This window comes from Lissotriton vulgaris, chromosome 2_2 (genome assembly GCF_964263255.1).
Source record: "Lissotriton vulgaris chromosome 2_2, aLisVul1.2, whole genome shotgun sequence".
Taxonomy (NCBI): domain Eukaryota; kingdom Metazoa; phylum Chordata; class Amphibia; order Caudata; family Salamandridae; genus Lissotriton; species Lissotriton vulgaris.
This window is the reverse complement of record NC_141688.1, coordinates 56,709,390-56,736,674: the sequence shown is the minus strand read 5'-3', so window position 1 is coordinate 56,736,674 and position 27,285 is coordinate 56,709,390. Positions and strand designations below refer to the sequence as shown.

Below are 27,285 nucleotides of genomic sequence, written 5' to 3'. Positions count from 1 at the left end.
AGGCCTCCTTGGTCGTACGGAAGGGTGAGCGTTTGCCACTGCACCCGCGGTTGTTTGCCCCCCCACGCCAGGCGGACAAGTGTCTGGGTGAGTTGTCGGAAAAAGGCCTTGGAAAGGACCACTGGAATATTCACGAAGAGGAAAAGGAACCTGGGGAGTACCACCATTTTCATGAGCGCAATCCTGCCCATGAGCGAAAGCGGGAGCCTAGACCACACTTCGACGTCATCTACCAGTTTGGAGTAGGCCACACCGTAATTCTCGCGTATCAGGACCTCAGGATCCGTGTGTATGCGTATCCCCAAATAGCGGATAGCGTCCGTGGTCCATTGCAAGGGGTACTCCGAGTCGAAAGGGAGCGTCACCGGCGTCAGGGGCAACGCTACTGACTTGTTCCAGTTGACGCGGAGACCAGAAAGAGCCCCGAACCTCACCACCTCCCGTAGCACCGCAGAGAGATTAGCCTCCGGGTCCCGAACATATAGCAAAGTGTCATCCGCATATGTGGAGATACCAATCTGGTACGTCGGGAAGTTGATCCCTTCAAACCGGTGATATTCTCGTATAGCGCAGGCGAGAGGTTCCGCTACCATGGCATACAGCAGGGGAGAAAGGGGACAACCCTGACGTGTGCCCCTCCCAATGTCGATGGGAGCAGTGACCAGGTTACCTATCTTCAGCCTCGCAGTAGGTTTGTAGTATAGGGCTCCCAACATTTGTAGAAACGGCTCACCTAGGCCAAATTTACGGAGGACTCTCAGCATAAACGACCATTCAACGGAGTCAAAGGCCTTCTCCATATCCAAGAAGATGGCCACCGCTTTGTGTTCGTGTTTAACATGCTGGATTGCGCCTAGGACCGTGCGAATATTATAAGTGAGATTGCGTGAGGGAACAAACCCAGCCTGCTCCGGGGCAACCAGGTCCGGAACCAGCAACGCCAAACGAGTCGCAAGAACCTTAGCATACAGTTTCGCGTCCACATTTATCAGCGACAGCGGCCGGTAGGAGCCACACTGATTGAGGGGCTTGCCAGGTTTCGGGATGGTGATAAGCAACGCCTCTCTCATGGTTTTCGACATGCTGCCCTGCTGGCATATGTCATCGAACAAGAGCATCAAGTACGGGACCAGTTGCTCCTGGAAGGCCTTATAGAAGGACACCGTGAGACCGTCCGCACCAGGAGCGCTACCAGACTTCATGCCTGCCAGTGCTTCCGTTATCTCCTCTTTCTGAATGGGGGCCATAAGAAACTCCCTCTGCCAGTCAGCCAGAAAGGGCATTCGGATGTAGCTCAAGTAGTCGTCTATTTCGTCCTCAAGATGTGCGTCCCTCGAGGAGTAGAGGGCAGTGTAGTAGGCATGAAATTCCGCCAAGATGTCCTGCTCTTCCGTAACCACCGCCCCAGCAGCCGTCACCAATTCCTCAATAACCAATGGGGGCCTACTGTTGCGCATAAGTTTAGCTAGGAGTGCACCAGGCCGCTCCCGTTCCCCATACACACGCGCCGTCGCGTATTTGCCCATATGCTTAATTTCCCTGTCCGCCTCCTGCTGAAATTCATCTAGCAAGGACTTAAGCGTGACCGTATTGGCTGCGTCCCCCGAGACCACCGCCTGATTATCCAGGCTAGCGAGCTGAGTCTCAAGCAATTGCAGGCGCCGCCTGATAGCTTTGAGCACCCCAGAATGCTTCGCCATAGTCATCCCTCTGATGAAAACTTTGAATGCGTCCCAGAGAACTTGGACGTTGTCCACTGAGCCCACATTGGTCGCGAAATAGGCCTCTATGTCTTCGGCGAGTTCCCCTCTGAAAACCTCATCTAAGAGGGAGTACGGGGGGAACCTCCACGTGAAGGGGGGGATCCTCCTGGGAGGAGCCACCAGCTGCAAGAGCAAGGGCGAGTGGTCCGACAGCGTGCGCGGGAAAACCGTGCAACCCTTAACCATATCCAGCAAAGAGCGGGAAACAAACCAATAATCTATGCGTGTATGAATGTTGTGATAGGCCGAGTAGTGAGTGAACCCACCCTGCCCCGAGTGCCTATGTCGCCACACATCAAGTAAATCAAGTTTCACACATTCCGACAAAAGGAGGGACGCGGAAGCAGCAGGGGACCTAGGGGGGCCCGCAGATCTGTCAAGGGCCGGGTTCAGCACTAAGTTAAAGTCCCCCCCCCACAGCATTCTAGAGCCCACAAACTGCCTGCAGCTGTCAGCCAGCGAAGCATAGAACTCCGGGGAGTCGTAATTGGGGCCATACACATTCACCAGCAAAAGATCATGATCCTTTCCAACACAGCGCGCAACCACAAACCTCCCTTCAGGGTCTACCGCCAGTCGGGACAGGGACAAATGGGATTTGGGATTAGCCCATATGAGCACCCCCCTAGCGTGCGTTGTGAACCCCGCAGCGACACAAGCGGTGCCAAGGCCCCTCACCTGCAGCATAGGGCTGGAAAGCGGCAAATGTGTTTCCTGCAGTAAAGCAAGGTCAATGTGATGGCGTTGCAAATAGGCTAAGACCTTCCTGAGCTTGCGGAAATCGTTGAGCCCCCTTACATTCCAGGACAGCAATCGCAGAGAGCCCGGGGAGCACTCCGCACTCAGTGATTCTGCAGTCGACATGGCAGATTGAAAAGGAAAATGTCACAGAGCAGACAGCGTGGCAGACACCGTGTAGTAGTCGGCAAAAATAAACCCCCCACCCTGCAAACCCTGAACCCCAAACAGCATGGCAGCAACAATACACGAGCACAACCAACAGCCACCCACCCACAGCCGACCAACCCCAACCCGGTCAGACAGAGCATAGCACTACCCACCCTGAACCCACCCGAAACACCCCACTACAAACCCAGGACCCCCTAGAGGGTCGAAAAGCCGAAAGCGCAGGGGCAGAGGTTCTGGTCAGACCACAATACTCCCCAACAAGGGCCAGATACAGTCGACGCTCCCAGCCCCACCCCCATAGCGTTCGGCACCCCACCCAAGCCCCAGCAATAGAACAAGCAGAGTGGCAAATAATCAGTCTCAACGTACCACCGGGAGCACCCCCCGACAGCAAAGGGAGAACAGCAAAAGATCGAGCCCCATGTCGTGGCACCACCCCGAACCTGGCAAATTAAGGGGCACAAACTGACATGTTGTGAAGGCAAAGGAGAGTCATAGCAACAACTGGAATACAATACATACAGTCACAGCAAAATAGCCAAGCCAAGCCACGCAGCGTGGGACAGTTCAGCCTTGGCCCTCCAAAGATCCAGCCTCCTCATCCTCCGTACGCCGATCCCTCGGGCTGTTGCGCTGTTCTCTAGCCCATTCTTTAAGCGATTTCTTCAGTTCAGCCGGGTCGGTGAAAAAATGCGAATGTCCTTGTTTGTTTATCCGAAGTCTCGCCGGGTATAGCATGGCATAGTCGAGCCCCATGTCCCGCATCTGTTTCTTGTAGGGGGCGAATCGCTTACGCTCCTCCTGCACCCTAGCAGTGAAGTCAGGATAGAGGGAGATGTTCATTCCTTCAAACTGCAATTCCCCCTTCTCTCTCGCCAGACGGAGGGCCAGGTCGCGGTCCCTGTAGTTCAAAAGTTTGGCGATGATTGGTCGCGGCGGGAGGCCAGGCTGCGGTTGGGGTCCGAGAGTGCGATGGGCCCTTTCAATAATAAACATGGGGGAGAAGACGTCCTCCCCCAGGAGTTTGCGTAGCAGCTTCTCGACAAACAGTTCCATCTTTCCGGTGTTGGTGGATTCCGCAACCCCCGTGATGCGGATGTTGGAGCGCCGTGAGCGCGCTTCCAAATCCTCCGTTTTGTCCTGTATGACCTGGAGAAGGCGGCTGAATTGCTTACGGTCCTTATCCCACTCCGTTTGGGCCTCCTCTGCCTCCGTCAGCCTACGCTCCGCCATGTCCAAACGTTCCGCATGTTTGTCCACCCTTTCGGACATCCGGTCCATGCGGAATGATAAGGCATCGATTTTCGAGCCGATCGCTGACATACTGTCCTGCAGGCCTTTCTCCATGGCGCCGAGCATCTCACGAATGTCCGCACAGAGCGAGCCTTCCGCCGCCTGCGCTGGTGTGTCCGGAGGAGCATTCTCCGCGCCCTTCGGCCTCCGCTGCTCAAACGTGAGCTTCGGCTGATTTCTGTCTCCTTTCCCCATGGTAGAGGTCACAGAAAATGTGGCAAGCAATGAGCAAGAGGCAGCTCGACGTAGGAGAAGAGCCGGAGGAGCGAACTCCGCAAAGCAGTCCGGAGGATAGCAAGGGATGGCGGCCCAAGATGGCGGCCGCGAGCCTCGTGGCACAGACTAGTCCAGGAGGAGAAACCCAAACTCCAGTTTCACACTACGGTGCAGGTCACACAGCGGGGTGTCGAGAGGTGCCAGTACACACAAAAGCACACAGCCCAATACCAGTGTCTTTCCAGTCCTCGGGCCGATCAGGGTTGCGGCGGAGCCCGCCAACCGGCAGTAGCAGGGCGCAACTCCCCGCGGTCCGGGCCGTAGGTCACTCCGGGGAGCCCCAGGTCTCCACCAAGGGGTTGCAGCAAATACACACAGGGCAGAGGGGCCGCGGTGAGCCAGCACTGGTGAGGACCGGTCCAGAAGCAGCGCAGGGTAGAAGTCCAGCCGGCAGATCGGGGCCACACAGGAACCTCACGCCGCACGTAGTGTTACGCAGGGCGGACAGCCCCCAAGGATAGTCCGTGGATTGCGGCCTGGTCCGCAACTCCAAACTCCGCCAGTCCGGTGATCGAAGCCACCACCGATTTCGATCCGGAAAGGTGCCCCCAGCAGCCCCCGGGGTCGCAGAAGCAAATTCCGCTCTCGCTGGAGACAGTGAGGTGCCAAAAAGGATCAATTTGACGAATATTAAAGGGGCTCAGGCGAGGAGCTCAGCTCTCACACGTCTTGCATGGACGCCAGCAAGCTCCGCCCCCACCAACCCCAGACATTTCTGAAAACTATACACCCAAGGGAATCCAGGAAAGAGTAGCTTGTGTGGTTCCCCCAACGGTTTCTTACCCAGAAGCCTCTGCAAACCTCAAATGTAGCTTAATAGTCACATTTTCCACACATTTCTGTGTGGGAAAGTTGTGGCATCACTGGGCCGGCAAAAATGTCCTGCTTCACAGCCTTCTCCCAGATTGACGGATAAAAACGCTTCCTCACTTGAGTGGGTGGGCCAAGTGCCCATGACGCGGAAGGCCCCAAAACGTGTTGTGCTGTGGAGACATCAAAATGATCTATCACAAAACGACCTGGTTTTGCATGGGAGACACCTGCATTTTTGGGCCCGGGCTGGGTGGGCATCTAAGGAAACGACCAAACCCAGACATTTCAGCAAACTAGACACCAAGGGGAGTCCAGTGAGGTGTGGCTTATGTGGATCCCCCAATGGTTTGTTACCCAGAATACTCTGCAAACCTCAAATTTAGCTAAAAAAGTCTAATTTTCTGCACATTTCTGTGTTGGAAAGCTGTGGGATCACTGGGCTGGTACAAATTTCCTATCACCCAGCATTCCTCCAAGTCTCTTAATAAAAACGCTACCTCACTTATATGGGTAACCCGAGTGCCCACAACAGGGAAGGGCCCAAAACTTATTGTGGTGATAATGATAACTGTGAGAGGTTTACTAATTGGTCCTGGGGTCGGCAACCATGTAGAGAAACCTATCAAACCCAGGCATTTCTGAAAAGTAGACATCAATGTTTCATTTTTGTATGATACAACCTAAAGTAAATAGGAAAACATAGGGCTGGCTGAGATAGGCACTGGGGACTGTATACATGACTCTTCTCCCTCTTTCCCTGCTTAGAGCAAACTTTATTTACAACACCAACACGGTCGAGCTTTTTTAAGTGTTGCAGGAATGTGATCAGCAAAGTGTCGCTCCTGTAGCCTTGCTACGTCCTCCAGAACATATGAAGTGGAGGCTGCTGCTTCTGCAGCAGTAAGACTTTCAATAACGGATAACTGAAAGTCAAGGAAAGACACAAGTCTTCCTTTAATTATCTGATGATAAACAGCATACACATTGTATGGTGCCATCTGGATCGGGTAGGTAAAGTTTCTTGTACCAAGTATGAGTTTTTTTGTATGACTGAAGAACCTGGGGCCTTATTTATGAAGGCCTTGCGTCAGTTTTGCGCCGCCGGTGCGTCACTTTTTGTGGCGCCCCAGCGGTGTAAAAAATGCGCCTCGTTGCGCCATATTTAAAAAGTGACGGATCTAGGTAGATGCGTCACTTTTTAAACCCCTGCGCCACATTATACCTGCGTCAGGTATAATGTATGCAGAGGGGGGCGTTCCCCTGCAAAAAGCCTCGTAATAGTGACGCAGTGAAATCTATGAGATTTCACTGCGTCACTTTTAGGACGCTGTTGGGTCAAAATCTTGCGCCTGCCTCACAGCAGGCGTAAGACTGACACAAGCCCTTTCACATGGGGCTTTCCCCATGTGAAAGGACGCATTGCTGGAGTTGCGTCACTTTTGTGACACACTCCAGCAATGTGTCACTTTTGCGCTTACAGATACGTCAGAAATACTGACGTATCTGTAAGTCCTTGCGACATGATGCGTCATACATTAAGTGCGCAGTAAAAAGTGACGCACCCCTGGTCATTCTATCTACTCCACCCATGTACCTGTAATCAAGTATACAGGTGGGCTTGTGAACTTCGGACATCTGACCCCAAACCATGATGTGGAAGTGCTCTCATCCTGAATTGTAGTGAGTACGTACATATCACGTCTATCTGAGAACTTGACTGCTAGCAGTTTATTGGAATGCAACACAGTGCTCTGGGATTTCTGGAGCTTCTTACAAACAAACTCCTGTGGGAATCCTTGTGCAACAACAAACTGTACAGCAGGCCACAGTGCCAGCTTTGTACAGCTCACTGAACAGCTCTACTCTCGTATAGAAATTGTCCACATAAAGGTTATAACATTTGTGAAGGTATGGCTGGGCAAGCTCTGATGCAAGTTTTCATGTGACTCCTAGCGTGGGAGGGCAACCTACAGGGTTTAGAGTGAAGTCCTACCATGTATACATTCTCAGCTGTAGACCTAGCCAGTAGCTTGATGCCATAGTGAGCTATTTTGCTTGCGGTGTACTGCTTGAAGAGCAGCCACCCTTTGACCAAGATCAAGACTTATCAATGTTTATATTCTTTCCATTAGTATGAATATCTGGAACCCTGGCAGAGAAATGTTCCACTGCAGGTTGAATTTTGAGCAACTTGTTATGGTCTGGATGATGTTGGGGCAATATAGCAGAATTGTCACTCAAATGAGGAATGTACTGCAGTAGCAAAAAAACATCTCTGCTCATGTACGGTGTGAAGATGGGTGTTATCCAAACTGTGAGAATAGACCAGTGGGACTGCAAGGTTGATTTCTGCACTAACCCCATTTTTAGCGTAAAGCCAAAAAATATCTTCAACTACTCAAGCGAAGTGGAAGTCCACTGGCGTGCCCTAGAACGAGGACCTAGAGTGCTCCCATGCTCTCTCAGAAATTGTTCGGCATGCAAATTTGTTTCCTGCCCAATTTGCTGAAGGAATTCAACATCCAAAAAGAGATGGACGTAGTCAATTGGCAAAAAGTTGGCCATGTTGACTTAATGTCCAGCGTCCCCAGTGTAGGTGGAAGAGAGCACTCCTTCTGAGCTTGCCGTAACACATGCCTGCTCTCTGGCTTAGTCTAACCTGCTACTGTTGCCCCATTGTAGTATTTACTGTCTCAGTATCTGCTGTCTCATTCCCTGATCCTGCCTCTGTGCTGTCCTCCGTAACCTGAGTTAGGGCATAGTCAGCAGTCATCCGTTGAGACTCTATTTCTGCTATGTCATCTTTCCTAAATCAGCAGGTTCTCCAAAGAAACTAAAAAAGACAAAAAATACACAGAATTACTTCACCTTGCCACATACCCATCTTCACAGACTTTAGCACTGGTGGCGCAGAGTGCAACAATCGTTTTGGCTCGTTTTTGGCGCCCACCCCCATAACGTCCTCCATGGATTTCCTCACTTCCACCCAGCAAAATTGCCTCTCATCTCTCCATAGCCCCTCTCTCACATACATTTAATTTATCTCAGCTATCCACATAGAATACAGATATCTTCCTTGCAGCAGGCGCATTAACCCTCTGCGCTACTTTCTGGCATGTCTAAACTTCCACAAGACAAACCTCAGTTTTCCCTCTATATATATATACAAATGAGATTCGGTCTCTCACAACCAGGTTTCATCTTCCCGCTCTAAGACTCTTCTTCTCACTGCCACAGTTCAGCGGCCTACGCCATCCTGCAGTCTTCCTGTCCCAGCACTCTTCCCTTAGCACATCCTGCTGCTCAGCTCACATCAGCTTGTCACAACCTAACATCCTCTACCCCACCCCGCCAAGTCAACCTTAGCCTACTGGCATCCTGAGCATGCCTCAGCTTCCTAACCACCAGTCCCAGCTCAACATCTGCCTGCCCCAGCTTCCCATCCACCTGCCCCAGCTCAAAATCGACATGCCCTACCTCAACATCTGCCTGGCTCAGCTTCCCATCTGCCTGCCCCAGCTTCCCATTTACCTGCCCCAGCTCAACATCTGCATGCCCCAGCCTCCCATCTTCTGTCTCCCAAATACTGCAACCAGGCACACTCATCACAAAACAAAAGGGAGATTAGCAAGGGACAATCACATGCAGCTCTGTGGTGCCGTTTGGAAAATATAGGCTGTATTATGTTTTTATTTCAAATGTGTGGTTAACAGATGCTAAATAAAGGCACAGTTTTCATACAATGATTATTACAGGTGTTTAGTTTGTCTAGACGCTCAAGCTTTTGGTAGATAAGAAAAGTGAGCACAAGCAGACTGTTTGCCCAGTATCACACAATTAGTTCAGAACTGAAAGTTGAGTGGAAGGCAGCGGTGTGGTTTACCGCACTTATATGCACACCCAGCTCTCATCGACTCTCGCACGTTCCAACAGAAACACTGTGGGTGGCCGTGGGGGAGGCGGAGTCAGTTAGTGGTATTTGTGGGGAGTCTACATATGTGCTTACATCGTTTTTGTGGGTGTAAAGGCATTTCAATAACTAATTGAACTATGTTATTTTTCTGCCACAGGTCAATTTTTCCGCCACCAGTCTGAGTCACTGCGAGATAGAGGTAAGCCAAGGTTTGTTACCGGGGGTTGTTTGCCAGACACTCGTGATACTTTAATACCCTCTCATCCTCCCACGTCTACGTGCACACATTTTTGTGCCATATTTCTCTTCAGATACCCAGCGCTTGAAATAGAAAAACAGAAGTGCAGGCACCCTATACCAGAGTGCAAAGTTCCTCTTGAGAAGTGCCGGCACTCTCGAAATTAACAGTATTGATGAGAAGTGCAGGTACTCAGTACCTGACAGTACCGGACCATTTAACGCACTGAAGGTTTATTTGAAGTACAGGACATCAATCTAGCTCTCCCAGACTCAGAGGATGGTTCTGTGCTATCACTGCATGCATGAAACATGTACTCCACTTGGAAACACTTGTGTTTGTTGAGTAGACTTGCTCACTCTGCCAACCGCGAGCGCCTCCACAGGCATTGCTCTATACCACAGTCAAAGCTCACACAGATTGCATCCCCAGTGCAGCTCTGCAGCTCTTAGCAGGGCCTGGGTGTCTATGGGGTGATCCTGCAGTTGTGAGCGCCCAAAGTAGGCTCCAGCTGTGCCAGATCCCATACTCCAGCACACATGATATCACACAAACATATATAGAAAGCCTGGGACTAAAGGAAATATTCACTTTCCCACCCCAGCTCCCCTCGCTGTTCTCTACAGCGCCTTCAAATTATAAGGAAGACCTGGGGAATCCAGGACTGTGCACTTCCAGCTCAGCCACAGATGCTTCAGCTGCCTTACACAGGGCTGGAAATACTTGCAAACCCTAGCATCATGGTACCCCACTGCCAGAAGCCTCCACTATGCAACTGCCAACTGGTATTGCTCAATTAAGGGGTTGAAACACAGAGGCAACTCCATGGGAGCACAAGGAAGGGTTAAGGCAGTAGAATGCCCCGAGTCCCTCCCTGAGGCCAGAACCCAATCACTTGCAATGCAAGAAACTCTTGAACTAAAACATTGAGGCTCGCTGTTTTAAGGGGCTTTGTTGGCTCAATGGTCCAAGATCATAGTACATGTTCTGTGGGCAGGCTAGACAATTGCAGAATTCATCCTACCTGATTGAATGCCTTTTTCCCACTCATTGCTCTTCGTTTCCAGATTGGACGGTGTTACTTTCTCCTTGCAGACATTAGTAGCCGAAACTCTACACATTGCATATTATAAAACTTCTGAATAAATGCATACATAACTTGTTCCTGGAAGACACTGTGACTGCAGACAGACGAAGAGCTAACCCTGTATCCAGCACCCTCACACAATCAGTGGCTGGCATTGACCTGGAAAGACTCTTGGCATCCCCAACACTCAGCACAGCCCACTTCTTTAAAACAACGATTCCAGTTCCAGACGGGTACTTTATAAACAGCCCCATCAATCTGAAATACTAATTGCTTATCTAATTGCTTTTGGTTTAAAGACCAGAGTCATCTTCTGCTTCTCCAAAACCCTCACAAGTCTATTACACATCAGATCCTCTCCACTCTTTACACCACCTGGGGTCCTCACACACTGCATACTAGCAGCAGTGGAGGTGTATTATAAATCTACATTCTTTCTCTTCACTCTACACTTTTCTGAAAGCACCTGTGCGGAATCTGCATTGCAAGCACACACTTTGCCCTACAAAGAGTGTCTGATACAGTCTTGGGCCTGGTTTGCGGATGTATGACGTTACAACGCAGGCTTTTACAACGCCTGCCTTTACAACGCGGTTTTTACATTGCAATCCATTACAACGCATAGCGTTTTTCGGTGCTGGGTAGTGAAAAGTTTAATTTACTATTCCAACACCAGTCCCCGTGGACACTAGGGAAGGTGTTGGATAGTAAATTAAACGTATTCCCTATCCTAGAGCGCCCCCCAGCGCAATGTGTTGTAATGGTTTGCGTTGTAATGACCGCGTTGTAATGGTAGTGCGTTGTAAAAGTTTCGTTGTATAGGTTGTTCACCCTGGTTTGCATGGTATTAAACTGTAGCAATAATTAAACGCAAACATATCAGTTTAACTTGTAAAGTTAGAATAGTCGGGCCGCTAGAATATCCTGACCACACTACACAGCACTGCTTGCAGCTGCAATAAAGGGAACTTGATTTACTCAGAGTCCCAAAATGTCACCAGATGTTTCATTAAATTCAATGGCACAAAAGCCATGCTGTAAAATCACACTTTGGGAGCTGAACCTGGAAAGAACGAATCCCACATCGCACTTTGTTAGCATGTCAGTGACATTGAGGATCAAGGTTATGGCTTTTCTTCAGGAAATGGGCCCCTTATCCGTAGAAAATCTGTGGAGTTATGCAGCGGATCTTTAAACCATTCTACTGATGAACTGAAGGCCAGTGTAGGCTTCGAAGAGCAGGAGATACACGGTCAGGCCAAAAGTGTGGGAGACACATGCTCATGCTGGAAGAGCAGGAGACACATGGTCATGTCAGAAGAGCAGGAGACACATGGTCATGCCGGAAGAGCAGGAGACACATGGTCATGTCAGAAGAGCAGGAGACACATGGTCATGTCGGAAGAGCAGGAGACACATGGTCATGTCGGAAGAGCAGGAGACACGTGATCATGTCGGAAGAGCAGGAGACACATGGTCATGCCGGAAGAGCAGGAGACGCATGGTCATGTCGGAAGAGCAGGAGACACGTGGTCATGCCGGAAGAGCAGGAGACACATGGTCATGTCGGAAGAGCAGGAGACACATGGTCATGTCGGAAGAGCAGGAGACACGTGGTCACGCCATCACAAGTCCATCAAGATGCAGACTTCTGAGTTCTGTAATCCCTTCAGGTTTTACAGAAGACTTCAAAGCAGATCAATATATTGACCATTCATGTAATAAATTGCTGCGCTGACCCAATGAAGGGCCTTCAGATAACGAAAAGTCCATCCGAGGCATCCAAGTAGTAGCAGTCAGTCTAAGTTGTAGTTACGTCTTGCTCTTCTGCTGAGAAATATTTATTGATCAGCACTCATAGTTAAGATTTTTCATGACTGGGGATACCAAGTGGTATTGAAAAGAAGTGGTGGAATACATAGTGTGAGGCCAAAGGGATGGTTTGGCCACAGCAACAATAACCTCTGTCTTGCCTGATTTCGGTCCAGATGTGGCTTCGCCATACACATAAATTATTAATATTATTATTATTATTATTATTAAAGGCTTTTATAGCGCGCTCTATTACTAAAAAAATAGTATCCTGGCGCGTTGAAGGCTGAGCAGTTTGGGAGAGGACAAATATCTGGAAGCAAAGATAGAAAAAAAATTAGACTATGATATTGAAAAGGTGAGTTTTTAGTCCTTTCTTAAAGGCACTAAGAGTCGATGCAGTTTTTAAGTGAAGGGGAAGAGCATTCCAGGATTTTGCTGCTCTCACTGAGATTGATTGGCCGCCAAGTCTGCAATATTTGAATTTGGGAACGGACATTTGGCACAAGTTGGCCGATCGCAGGGGGCGATTAGGGACATACAAACAAAACCTTTTCCTCAGGTAAACCGGGCCAGTTTGATGGATAGCTCGGTAAGCAAGCACTAGAATTTTAAACAAAATCCTGTGGGCAACTGGAAGCCAGTGGAGAGCACATAGCAAAGGACGAGCACTGGAACGCCTAGGGGCATTAAACAGGAGTCTGGCCGCGGCGTTCTGAATGACCTGAAGACGGTGAATCAGGTAGGCCGGCAAACCACAGAACAGTCCATTCGCGTAATCCAGCCTAGAGAGTACTAAGGCACGAATGACAGTCTCTTTAGCTTCTTTCGGTAGGAAAGGGAAGAACCTACGTAAAGTTTTTAGGGTAGAAAAACAGACCCCAGTGAGTTTCTTTAAGTGGTCCTCAAACTTAAGGTTCTTACCGAACCAAACCCCTAAGTTTTTCACCGGTCCGGATGTGGCTTTTGGAGGGGGTAGGTCAGCGGGCTAAAGACGCTCACTAAAGTCCTCAGGAAAAGAGCCATACAGCAGGATCTCAGATTTACTTTCATTACATTTTAGCTGGGCATGTGCTAACCATTGGAAAACAGAGGACAAACAGAGTTGGGCCGCGGACGTATCTAAATTATCTTTAGACCAGGTAAACAAAAGTTGTGTGTAATGTAATGTAATGTAAGGATTTATTTGTACCGCGCAACTATCGCTCCAAAGAGCATCTTGGCGCCCACTTGTGTAGCTTGTGTCATCGGCGTACGCCATAATTTTTGCCCCCAACTGTTCAGCAAGGTAAATCAGAGGGGTAAGGTAAATGTTAAAAAGTAAAGGGCTTAAAGTGGACCCCTGTGGAACACCAGTAGAGAGTAATTTCGGGGTAGAGGCAAATGGAGGCAGCCAAATTTGTTGTGTGCGGTTATTTAAAAATGAAGTCAGCCAGTCAAGTGCGGGGCCAGTAACACCAATGTCGGCTAATCTGGCGAGTAAAAGGGAGTGAGGCACCGTATCGAAGGCAGCAGAGAGGTCTAGTAAGATCAGAGCCGCTCTGCCACCTTCGTCAAGACACTCCCGAATAGCCTCCGATATTTCGACTAAGGCCGTCTCGGTACTATAGGCGGCCCGGAAACCAGACTGAGCTGGATGTAGGGCCTCTGTCGATTCAACAAAATTATCCAGCTGATTGAAAACAATCTTTTCACAGATTTTTGCAAGAGCAGGGAGCAGAGATATTGGCCGAAAGTTGGACGGAGTGGCCGGATCTAGTCCATTTTTTTTAACAATGGGAGCAATTTTGCTTGCTTCCAGCAGGCGGGGACAGTAGCCGTAAATTCACCAACAACAGTCGAACTGGCTGGTAGGGATCAGAGTTGGCAGTATCTCTGGAAGAATGATGACCAGGGGACATATGTCATCTAAACAATTGTATGGTAATAAAGAGCGCAATAGTCTATGCCGCATGTTATAGTTATTAGGAACAGAGGAACCGTGAGCCCTCACAACAGTCAGCTAAACTATGACATATGAGAACTTATTGAGGTGAATATTCACAGATCTATCAGTCTAAAACTCTCTGTAGAATACACACATACACATTAGAAATAATGTTTAATTCAAAAGAAGAATAGTCTAAGCCTGTGTACAGTCCGCCAAGTGCGTCAAAGCAGTGTTCCCTAGAAGCCATCTTCTGTGAGAATCTGGATTTTTGAAGAGTGGTGGGAGCTGGCACTTTTTCTACTTAAAACACTGCACTTTACACATAGATGTCTGCTCACCCGCCTAATGCTCTCGCCCCATTACTAAATCACCCCCTGCTGACAGAAGGCTGAACTGTAGGCTGGATGATCACTCCACTACTGCTGCATCCTTCTGCCACATGCCAAAGTACTGACTTGAAATATCATGTTGCCTCACTCCTTCCATATTCTCACTCCTTCCTCTATTCTGTCCAGGCTTCGAATCACTGTAAGAACTACCTGACTGTGCTGCAGAAGTTCAAGGGAGATCTGCTAGTATGCGGAACAAACGCCTACGATCCAACGTGCTGGACCTGGAACGCGGTAAGCATATCAGAGCATACTCAACTTGCTTCTGAGTAGTCTATCTTTATTGTCACAGGTCTATCTTTACTGATGCCACCCTGTGGCTCAATGAAGGAGAAATTCTAGATTTTGTTGAGATGTCATAGTTTATTGTGCCTCAGAGAGCCCTGAAGTTGTTTTCTGAAGGGTAGCATGTTGGATTTTTTACCTAGTTCTTGTGGAAGTACGAATGCCAGTGGCAGTGGCTGGGCGGAGTAAGGATTATGACCCACTTCCATGAATCATTTGTCACATAGAGAGATCCAAAGAAGAACTGGCCTGTAGTATTTTAACTCGATTCTGATGCGGTTCTTTCAGACCTACATATATTGGGCAGCATCACTGAATATGGATATTTTTGTAATATGAAGGTGTTTAATGGTGACTCATTCTTGGATGGGGTGCATAAAATCCAGTGAGTACACCTCTTGGTTTCAATGATGACCCTGGGAACACAGCTTTAGGTTTTGCAGTGGGATGATACGATGATACGATTGAGTAGTTGAGTTTACACCTGGCTGCTGCATAGGTATTCATGTTTAGGTGTCTTTGGACCAGAATGACTCGTGTGTTTGGTTGTCTTTTTGAATAATACTCTTGGACTCTTTGACATTGTTTTTGGAGCTGAGTCGGTTACCGCTCTTAGATTATATGCTTTGTTAATTTGGAGAGGTGGGTGTTTGTGTCCCTTGATGATGATGTGTTCTGTTTTTAGTTTTCTCATTGAAAGAAGGGTTCTGAAGTTTTCTACAATTAAAGGTTGCCCAGGTATACTTTGCTGGAGATGGTAGCACCAACGTCGTATTAAGTATTTTTGCCGCCACAAGCAACACATATTTTGGAGCCCCTTGTTTGTAAATATAATGCTCATTGTCTGCTAATTGAAGCCAGTGTGATGCCAAATAAACGTAGAAATGGGGTCCACACATAAATAGTTAAATATGTCTTTCCAGGCCATAAATTCCTGCCACTTGGCAAAGAGAGAGAGACTCAAGGGGGCTCATTGGAAGCTGGTGGCCCTGGGCAATTGCCCACTTTGCCCATGCCTTAAAACGCTTCCGAGTAGCACAGAAGAGTTTCATGATATGCTGGGCGAGGTATTTATATATGTGGTATTCGTATTGCCTGGATCTAGTCAAAAGGTAGTGGAGCTCTGTGCAATCTCAGTCTTCTACACGTTAAACATTGGCGGTCACACAGAAGTCTCTGAATTTTCAAGGACAAATTGTTACAGACTTTGCGCATGCACAGATTCAAACCCCGTGAAGTAGCAGTCTTTCTCCAAAATACAAAGCAACAGGAGTCATAATACATAATTTTTAGTGAAAAAATTCAGATGAGTCAAATAAGTGATTCCCCATGAAGAAGTCTATAACTGCTCAAATTGCACTGGGGATGGGCAAGTCTTGGATGATATTTCTAATATAGAAAAAATATAATAGCAGATGGAAACAACATATAAAGGGCACCATTATTATATCATAATGGATGAAAGTCTTATTTATGCATACAATTGTAGATCAACACAACAATGGCAATATTTTCTTAATAATCAACAGTACAAAGCAGTAGTAATTTAACTGGGCCAATAGTAGTGCAATCAGATACATCAACAAAGTTGGTGCATGAACGATTGACTTTACTCAGGATCACAGACCAGGAATCCACCACGATTGCATTCTAAGAATTTAAAAACAAATTACTGTGGATCATGTGTTCTTTTGAAAGCAGATGTAGAAGGTATGTTGCCCGACTTTTCCATTTTTTGTACTTCTTTGGCTCTACCTTGCCGGTGTCGTAGATGCAGCTGTAGAAAGAGCTACCAGAGATGGTGATGATATCTTCGCAAATGATGCAACCGATGTTGAAGCTGGTGCAGGCCGGCATGGGGAGGCTCTGAATTTCCATGAGAATGGGGATGATTTGGTCCTATTTATTCAGGGCTTAGACCACATATGCCGCGGCATGTAGGTTGCCCTTAAGGGAGGCCAATGTAGTCAGGGAGGCCCCAGATGCGAGAGGAGGATGGCTTGAACAGCAGTTCTTAAGTTACTTTCTGGGATAAATGGCTTCACTTTCTTGTATAGAAAAAGCTGATACCAACTATGTTTCTTGGCAATGCGTTCCTTGAGGGTGCAGGTGGGAATCCAAGCGACTTACTTATGGCAGAAAGTTGGGGTTTGAATCTGTTGAGGTTAATTTCATTCAGCCAGGTTTTAACTAGTTGTTGCTTGTTGTTCTTGGCAAATAAAAAGAATTCAGTTTTGATGTGTTGGTTGGATACTGAACAATGAGATGGGGATGGCAAGGTTGTCCGTTCAGTAGTATATGAGGTTTGCATTGGAATTTTGATGATGTCGAGAAGACGAGCATGTGCCACATTGAATGTGTTATTGAGGTTTTTTCCGTGCTTCGTCTGAGAGATTAAAATTGTCCAGGAGGGCTGTGTGAACATTTTGGATGAATGAAGTTGTGAGAACTTCGAGAATTTTTCAATTTTTCAATGTAGTCCTTGTTCTGTCCAGGAGGCCTATCAATGAGGTTGAAGGTGTCTGTCTGAGACGCAAAGGGTGGAAAGTATCATGTGAGAACTCCATGGAGAAGACTGCTTGCTTGTCTGTGGTGCAAGGCTCAGAGGATTTATCAAGGTTGGCAAAGCCTCCATATTTCTCATGTGTGAAGTCCACATGCTGGATACAGTAGCCTTTTAGAATAAAAACATCTAGGATGCGTGAATAAGCCATGTTTTTATGATGAAGTGTTTGTCAAGCTTCTGATAGGTGATGAAGTCAGTAATGTCTGGAGCTTGAAGTACTGTAAAACCTGGGTAAACGCACATAAGTTTGAATGTGTTAGAGGGTGTATGTTGGTTAGATGGAAATATATATTACATTCTTTGTTTTGTGAGTGTGTGTGCGTGTGCGCGTGATCTAGATCTGAACATGGTTGCAGGAATGTGTAGTGTAGGGTGCTGGACCAGGAACATGATAAGAATTTATCTTGTATCTTATATGTGCTTACTATATTGGCAGGGGAGCAGGGGTTCTATCCCATGGCCCTTCTTGGACCTAAGAGGCACAAACATGCAATGTCATTGTCTATGTTCGCTCTAAAAAGACCCAAATAGGTAAAGCTCTTGTTTGTGTCGATCCTTAAATGAAGGCACCTGGATGGATAGTGAGCCCTGGGATAATGACTTAAGAAGGGAGAAACAAGAAGTTTCAGGTTAGAAATGCAATGATGTCACTTTCTGAAGAAATGGGTGCTAGAAGATGCGGTGATTGCACTTGCAGTAGAGGTGGATGCTGGGAATTGACATCCCCCTTCCCTGGCTTCATCTTTTAAAGAGAGCTTTGGCAGGAATCCTTAGTTTGTACAAGCTTTATTCGAGATTATTTCTCATAAAAGCACAGCATAAAATTGAACATTACAGAATAAAAACATAACATTTACAGGTATAAATTCATATAGGCATTCTGTGCAGCTCATACAATATTAGCATAAAAAATTTACATGTGACAAAATAGTTTTACATTTTTAAACAGTTAAAATAAAAGGAAAACCTGATTAACTGATCCCCCCCAGAAATCGTCGCCTGATTGCCCAGGCCCATCCCAAGTATTTAGCTACCCCAATAACTATCGATTCCTGAGTTGTTGTACACAAAATTCTTAAAGCCACTGCACTGTCACGTGTCCCCAGGTTTTTGCATACAGGTGTAAGCCATACTCTCCTGGGTGATGAGTAGGCTTTACATACAAATAGAAAGTGGCCTACACTCTCCACAGCAGTTTCACATACTGGGCATAACCTATTGGTCGACCTCTGCCAACCTGCCGTTAGTTTTTTTAGGGGAATAGATCCGGATCTTAGCTGGAAGACTAGCTTCCTATCCATTGGTACCGTAATAGTATCCCAATAATTTTCTAGGATAGGACAAATTTTTGTCTCCAGGAAGCGACCAGCCATAGAGTCAGACCTAACGTCTTTCAGCAGATTACCACCCACCCAATCCCAATATTGTGATTTGAGGGCTTCTTTGCTTGGGAAGACCTCTTCCACTGGGTTATTCCAAAGATTGGAAAACCCCAGGTTAATTAACAAGGCCCTTAGATTTTTAAGCCATTTTATCTTGTGGAAGATGTCTTCCTTAATTATCCAAAGAAAACCATCTGCATATTGTCTGATCTCTGGAGTTGTCCAAAGACGTCTCCAGTAGAGAACAGGGCGCAATCGCGCTCTATCGCTAATTGGGCGTCTACCCAACTCCAGGAACAGTGGTATTAGGGGGGTGCTCTGTGGAAGTCCTGTAATCCCTCTGAGGAACTTGTTCTTAGATCTCTGTAGGGCCGCAAGATTGTCCCAAGCCCATAACTCCGCGCCATATAAGGTGGCACCTAAGACCTTTGCATCATACACTATAAGTGCGGGTTTAATCGGTTTTGTCTTGGATTTGCGGTGTTCTCCCCTCAAAGCACCTGAAAGCTGTTGATGTTTTATGGCCACTTTTTCCAAATGATGCGACCAGCCAGCGCCCTCTGCTATCTGTACCCCTAAATATGTGAACTCCTTAACAGTATCTAACTTGCTATTATTTAGAGTTACCTTGGGATAGATTCTACGGCGTGGGGTAAAGGCCATTAGTTTCGTTTTCCCCACGTTTACTTCTAGGCCGTGCTCTGTGCAAAAAATATCAAAAATATTTAATGCACGTTGCAGCCCTGCGGGGGTTTTTGACAAGATCAGGGTATCGTCAGCGAACATCAGGATCGGGACCCTGACGTCCGCTAACGAAGGAGCGTCTACGCTTGCTTCCAACATTCGCTTGACAATCCCATTAATAAATAATGAGAAGAGTAAGGGAGCCATGGAACAGCCTTGTCGGACACCCCTTTCCACGGGGAAGTCCGGAGTTGACTCGCCATTCCGACCCCACTGAACTCTTGCGAAATTGGATTCATGTAGCCGCATAATTAGTGTGAGCAAATCAACAGGAATTCCCAGCTTTTGCAAGACCAACCATAGCTTAAACCTGGGGACTAGATCAAATGCCACCCGCAGGTCGACAAACGCGACATACAGGCAGCCTCTTCCTAGTAAAACCGTCTTCCACCGCAGTATGGTAAAGCGGAAAACCTGGTCAATGGTGCTGGTTGCTCGCCTAAATCCAGCTTGGTATGGGGAAAGGGCGTTGTTGTCGTCAACCCAGTCCATAAGCTGGTTTGCAACCATTCTCCCCACTACTTTTTGCATGGTTGCTATTAGGCTTATGGGCCTATAGTTGGCAGGCAGTGAGCGATCTCCCTTCTTGTGAATGGGAATAATAATTGCACCTTTCCAAAGGTCGGGGACCACTCCCCCCTTGGCTAGGGCGTTTGCTACTAAAAAGATATACCTCACCCATCTCGTCATATCATACTTGAAGCTATCCGGGGGTATCCCATCTAACCCTGGTGCTCTCCCACATTTCACGGAACTAATCGCGATTTCTACTTCTTTGGAGGAGAACAAATTGTCAATAGCATAGACTGGCGTTATGCCCTCACCTACCCCGGGGTGCATGACTTCGGCATATTGTGGTCTGAAGTAGTCAACCCAGGCATCTTCAGCTACATTATTATCAGGCTTTGCTGGGCCACCTCCTCTACCCCACTTAATAATTTTCCAAAAGGTCCTGGAGTCCTTATTACTAGAAGCCTCTTTTAGCTCGGCCCAGTGGTCTTCGTCCCATTTCCTTTTGGCTTGAAAAATGGCCAATTTGTACAATTTCCTTGTCTCTTTTATTGCAGCACTGTCCCTGTTCCTAATAGCTTGTCCCAATTCCAGTTGTGCGGATCTACATTGGCGATTGAACCACCTTCCAACATCCTGGGTTTTCCTCCCTTTCTTACTCTTAGTCAAAAAACATGGTTTGAGGAGGGAAAATAACTTGTTGTGGATATCAGTGATATCCCTAGCCCCAGGAACTATTGGATCTGCCGCCTCCATTGCGGAAATTGCGCTATCCACCTCATGGTTGATATAGGTCATGGTTTCCTCATTAGCCAATACCCTTGGCCATTTTAGCCTACGTTCGTCGTTGCTCATGACTGGAATCTGATCATTCCTTAGGTGCAAGTTTCCCACTCCGACATTCCACCACCTATGGGTCACACAAAGGGGGTTATGATCACTTTCTACTCTAGGCCTAATGGCCATATCAATAACCCCCTGCCACAGCTGGAGACTACATATTATATAATCAATTCTGCTCCTGCTGTTACCGTTGTCAAAGGTACAACTACCCTCCTTGTCCCCTGGGGTTCTCCCGTTCAGTGCTCTTAGACCATGTTCCATACAAATAGCATTTAGTAATAGGATTTCTTTTGTCCACCGTGGGACGGGGTTTAAACATAAAGATGGTACTCCCCAAAGGTTGTCCTCATCCTTCCCTAAGGGATCATTTGTGCAGTCTAAAGGTTCAAAAGTCCTGTTAAGATCCCTGGCTATTATTACCCTACTATCTTGGGACTTGGTCTCTAAGGAGGCAGACAGCAGCTCTAGGGTGGAAGAAAAGGTTGTATTACTGCCTCCTACATAAACGTTGTACAAATCCATTGACGAACCCTTATCTGTGGAGATTCTTAGCATTTGTAAATCGCTAGTTCCCAGGTCCAACATTTTGATAGTAATGTCCAAGTCCTGTTTTATCCATACAGTAAGGCCTCCCATAGGCCGACCCCTTCCACCTTTGGATGCTGGTATGGAAAAGTTTAAATAACCAAAACAAAAGAGGGGGTCACAAGCCCAGGTTTCTTGGAAACAACAAACATCAAACCCACAGATATATTCCACCCAAGATTGGGAGTCTAACTTACTACCCAACCCTGCAACATTCCAGGATAGAAGCGTACCAAAGCTAGACTCAGTCCCATCAGGATTGTTAATGTTGGAGCACACTTGGGAAATCATTGGGCTTTCGATGTTGTTGGTGACCTTCGCAGGATCATCAATGGTGTCAACTACCATGTTAGCTGTTGATAAGGGTAATTTCACAGCACTAGCATTTATATTTTCCATCCCAGTACCTCCCTCTGCAACAAAACTCCCCTTCTCTGTGTAACCAACAGTTAAGATTGTAACAGCAGTACCAACATGATCTTCACAGGCCCCCTTGGACTCATTGTTGTTCCCTCCATTACTACTACTCAGCTCTCTGGTGATTTGTCAACATCCCCATCCCGGGTCCTGCCATCCAGCATGAGGATTATAGTTTGTGCATGTGGTATAGTTTTGACCAAATAATGGAGCTGGTGTGGAAGTGATTGGCCATGGTACAGTAGGGGTTCATTAAGCAGGCTAGTCAGTACACTGGTTGGGCGGGGGTAAAAAAAGGTAAGATCTACAATTCCAATACCTCCCTTGTTTGTACCCCATCCCTGCCTAGTTATCCATCCCGCCACCCTTGGGTCTTGGAAGTTGACCACAATACAGTCCCCACCCAGGCTTTTCGGTGTATACCCTATCCAGTCTATTCTCCTTACCCCTATGATTAACCCATCGATGTCTCCTGGGAGAGGTCGATTCTCCCTTAACCAGTGCATGATCTTATTTTTGAGCATCTGGAAGGTTTCTCTCTGCCCTATAGGTAGTGGTGGAACATTTATAAGGACTGCTACATAGGGAAAGGAATCCGGACTAAGATTCACTGGGGGTTTTCTGTGTGGTGGCTTTGTCAAGGGAGGTGGGATCGATTTGGAAACTGTAGGAACAGGGCAGGGTGCAGGTTTGTTCGACACCAACTGGTTATTAGTTGGTTGGGTTGGTACTAAAGCTTTACCCGCTGGAGGACATGCATTAGCCCCTTTCCCGACCACAGGATTGTTTGGAACTATCTGCTTATTGGTTACTTTTGTAGGTACTGGAGCTTTACCTGCTGGAGGACATACGGTAACCCCTAGACCAGCAACAGGAGATGGAATTTGTGACTGGAGTACCATAGACTGAGCTGGGTTTGTAGTGTTAGGCTGATGTTGAACAGGGCCTGAGTGTACCAAATCAGTAGATTTGGGAGTTGTGTTGACAGTGGTGTTACTTGACTTGGAAAGTAATGGGGGGTTGGTTTGAGGCCTTCTTCCCTTGTCTTGGGTAACAAGGTTAATATTGCCCTGGTGCTTTGTACTTACATCCACCCTAGCATTAACTTTAATCAAAGATTTTGTGGAATAAAAGTTATCTAACGTTGCCTGCTCAAAGTGGTTTAACCTATCAGAAAGCTTGGCGATTTTATCCTCTATCGGGGTAAGTATTAGTCTAAGTAATTTTTCTAGCTCAGGGAGCAGATTTGCAAGTGATAACAACTTATCGTTAGTTGGTAAGGCAGTCTCAGGACAAATATTCTCTTCAGAGTCTGGTCTATCCAAAGGAGCAATGTTTGCGTTCGAAACACTTTCTATGCTATGGTTTTCTTAAATAACAGCCTCTCTAGTATTCACAGTTTTGTGTAGCTTCCTATGCTTTTGAGGGGGTTTGGCCACAATTTTACATTTTCTCAGTGGAGCAGTTATTTTCCTTTTGGACCCATGCTTGGGTTGAGCCAGGATAGCCTGGGCACCAGAGTCAGGGAGCAATGTAGGGTGAATATGACTCCCACTGGAATTGTTCGATTCTGTAACAATTTCCTTATTTGTTACTTTTGCCTGTCCTTCAGATTGTTCGTTGGCAACTGGAAGATTTACAGAAGATAATGGTGTTACCAGGGCGGGATACGTTAGAGTTAGGTGCTTGTCCGTAGAATTTTTAAGTAGTTCAATTGATAGTCTGCGCTCTGCGCGCCTCTCGGCCAAGGATAACTCTTTGTCAATTGAAGATGAACGGTTAAAAAAGAATTTATCCAAAGGGCCAATTGCCAGTGGACCAATCTGAACCGGTGGAGTAGTAGAACGGGCACTGGCAGTACTTGTTGAGGCAGACATTGCCCTACTTCACACCAATAGGATACAGTATATCAGATATCACTTACTGTAGAAGGAACTGTGGAACACTTGTCAGGGGGATGGCCCAGCCCGGCCTCCTTCGGCCCCTGACGGCCACAGACGGTCCCGCCCTTGTCCCGGGCTTCTCCCGCGCAGCGGTATTCACACGTTAATTTATGGCTCTTACGGTGATCACCCGGTCGTTGGGGGCGGGGCGGGGAGGGAGAGCAGCCCAGGTGGAACGGGCGGGGTTACTGGGACTCCTGGGAAATGTAGTCCCAGCCCTCTTGCTCGCAGCCCTCAGCCCCTGTCTTACCCCAGCAGCAACTAACAGCCCACGAAGGAGAGCGCCCCTCTGCGAAGCGGGACCCGCGCAGCGGGTTCTGCGAGGCGTTGGTGGAGATGCAAGGAATCCACGGGCAATCCAAACAGCAAGGCAGGTTTGTCAAGGTGTCCCACGAAGTGCAGGGCAAGCCGGTATTTGATCACCCGGTCGTTGGGGGCGGGGCGGGGAGGGAGAGCAGCCCAGGTGGAACGGGCGGGGTTACTGGGACTCCTGGGAAATGTAGTCCCAGCCCTCTTGCTCGCAGCCCTCAGCCCCTGTCTTACCCCAGCAGCAGCTAACAGCCCACGAAGGAGAGCGCCCCTCTGCGAAGCGGGATCCGCGCAGCGGGTTCCGCGAGGCGTTGGTGGAGATGCAAGGAATCCACGGGCAATCCAAACAGCAAGGCAGGTTTGTCAAGGTGTCCCACGAAGTGCAGGGCAAGCCGGTATTTGATCACCCGGTCGTTGGGGGCGGGGCGGGGAGGGAGAGCAGCCCAGGTGGAACGGGCGGGGTTACTGGGACTCCTGGGAAATGTAGTCCCAGCCCTCTCGCTCGCAGCCCTCAGCCCCTGTCTTACCCCAGCAGCAGCTAACAGCCCACGAAGGAGAGCGCCCCTCTGCGAAGCGGGACCTGCGCAGCGGGTTCCGCGAGGCGTTGGTGGAGATGCAAGGAATCCACGGGCAATCCAAACAGCAAGGCAGGTTTGTCAAGGTGGCAGGAATCCAATAATGTCACTTCTTGAAGTGGTGGATGATCAGAAATGAGATCTGCCCCTCAGACTTCTTTGTAAAACGTAGGTGTACATAATTGTGTTATGGGTTAAGGTATAATAGAACGTTGCCTAGCCCTCCTTATATTCTCTTACGCGTCCCAAACCAAATTATTTAGGATTTGCAACAGGAGAGGCAGTTGCGGCTCCAGGTGGGAGTGCTGCTGGGCGGTGAGGCGGGGCAGGGTGGGTCGGGCAGGGTGGGGGGTAGTAAACTCTGGCATACTGCAGACCGGAGTTAAGTACATAAATGAATAAATAAAACAAATTACATTGCACGCGCTGCAACGCAAATGAGTGGCAGCTCGCGCAATGTAATTCTGCCCTGCCCATCTCCCTGCCCCGCCTCACCGCCCAACAGTACTCCCTCCAGGAGCCGCTACTGAAGAGAGGGTAGCAGTAACAAAGCCAAAATGGGTTTGTAGTAATCCATTTGTAGGTTGAGCCTGGGCAGCGCATGCTGAGGATGGTGAGTTGGGGCGAGGACGACAGGAAGATAATCTGCGCAATGAAACCCTTTAGGCAAAATTAGCTTTTGAGACACAAGGGAGAAATACAATTTTAGACGTGGTCAGTTCTCAGTTTCAAAGTCGGCATTGCATCTTGTGGAAGTAGATACAGCTCTGGGCACCTCTTTCATCCCTCACAGATTAAATCAAAATCCATCAGTTTTACCAGAAATGGAACTCAGTATTAAAATCATGCTTCCTTCTGGGTACTGAAGTCAACGAATTCACCTCTGAGGGACACTGCCTCTTGGAAAAACTTTCAGAATTGAAGAATAGTGCAGTGTTCATGTGGAAAATCTAGTAGAGGATAGCATTTATGGTGTAAGTAAGAATCCTTGAAATCAAGCTCATTAAGTATTTGCTTTCATTTAGTGGGAGTGGGAGACAATTTTCCTTAGACTAAAGATGGACAGGATACCCAGCAGAAGGAAACTATATAAAGTATGGCTATAATCATCCAACAATGGGGCAATATTTGCTCCTCAGCACGGGCAATTTTCCTACTACTGCGTAGGACTGGTAGTCCTGAGCAACAGAAGGTAAACAGTTGCTCCTAAGCAAATGCACACCACTGATGTTACGCTGGAGCTTGCAGTTCTGCCTCTTAGTGATGTAACTTGCGTATGTAAGGTTCAAGTAGCAATGGGTCACTCGCTGCCACGCAGACCTTCAGTAGCTCTCTACCCCTTCGCCTTAGGCCTATCAAAGTTACTCAGTTTTTAATTTCAATCTTCACAAGATTCACACTTTGCAAAGATGGCCATCACTCAGGAGGACTGAGGAATGTTCATTTGCATGGCTCTGCAATTGGCTGGGACTGTCACTGACAGACTAGAGTTTTTAATCATTATAATTATTATTAGCAATTTGTAAAGCGCATTGTTCACCTGACAGGTATCAGGGTGCTGTCAAACCACCAAGAACGCATACAAAGCATTTCTTAACACTGCAGCAAAAGGGGCAGTGGCTTACATCCTCTACTTAAGGAAGAGCCACGTTTTTAGGTTCTTCATAAAACTTATCAGATTTCCGTTAGCTCCAAGGGGGTTTGCCAGACTGTTACAGAACTAAGCTGCCTTCACTTGGAAAGATCTCCTGCCCATCCTTGGTTTCCTAAAGCTTGGCACACAAACAAGGTCCGCTGATGAAGATGGTATGGGCCTTACATGTCTATATTGGAAGAATGTCCTTTTTAGTAGACTCGGTCCTCTTCCATTTATAGCTTTATAGACTATACACATAGTTTTGAAAATACTTCTTTCTTTGACTGGTAGCCAATGAAGCCCTGGATGTATTCAGTGCTGGTGTGGCAGCCATCACTTGTATCCTGTGTAACCTTTTCAGTAAAATATCTGGTGCTCCCAACAGACGTTCAGTACAATAATGGATTCAACTTAGCACTGTACATTGCACTACTAGTTTTCTTACTGGTCTTGGTAATAAAGGAACACTTTTTCTTATATTTCTCATCAGTCCATGGCACGTAGCTGCTGTTTTATTAGTGTGGGTTTCAATAGAAAGCTTCTCATCAATATGAACCCTTAGATTTCGGACTGACTGGGCTAAAATAAGATCTTCATCACTAGTCCAGGGCCAGAAATTATCGGGAGAGGATACAGCACTTTGGCAGGGAAGCAACACAGAAACTCCATTTTATTTCCGTTACATTTTAATGTGTTTATCCTGAGCCAGTTTGCCATCTCAGTTAGGCAGGAGTGTCATTTTCCTGTCTGGGTCTTGCAGTTGTTGTCTAGGGGAAGTATTAATTGAGTGCCATCTGCCTAATTTATAAATGACAACCCAAATGAACCGATTAGGGTTAGCAGTGGACATAGACATTAAAAAAGATAGGGCCCAAGGCCGAACCCTACTGCACCCCATGTGCAATTTCCTTAATCTCTGACCTGAATGGAGGAAGGAAGATTGCTTGATATCTACCCGACAGGTATGATTCCACACAGTTCAGGAAAGTGCCATCCACCTCTATCTCTTTGAGTATGCCAAGCCGTATCTGATGGTTGACAGAATCGAATGCAGCTGATAGATCTAA

At 47.5% G+C, this 27,285-nt stretch overlaps 1 protein-coding gene across 1 annotated transcript in view; it reads left to right on the top strand.

Moving 5' to 3' along the window:
- The window catches only part of SEMA7A (semaphorin 7A (JohnMiltonHagen blood group)), a 199,206-nt gene that overhangs the window by 105,627 nt on the left and 66,294 nt on the right, over positions 1–27,285 (top strand). Inside the window, exons 3-4 of the mRNA XM_086959280.1 lie at positions 9,125–9,166; positions 14,550–14,657. Of these exons, the coding sequence (XP_086815406.1) occupies positions 9,125–9,166; positions 14,550–14,657 (150 nt within the window). The remainder of the gene's footprint in view (positions 1–9,124; positions 9,167–14,549; positions 14,658–27,285) is intronic.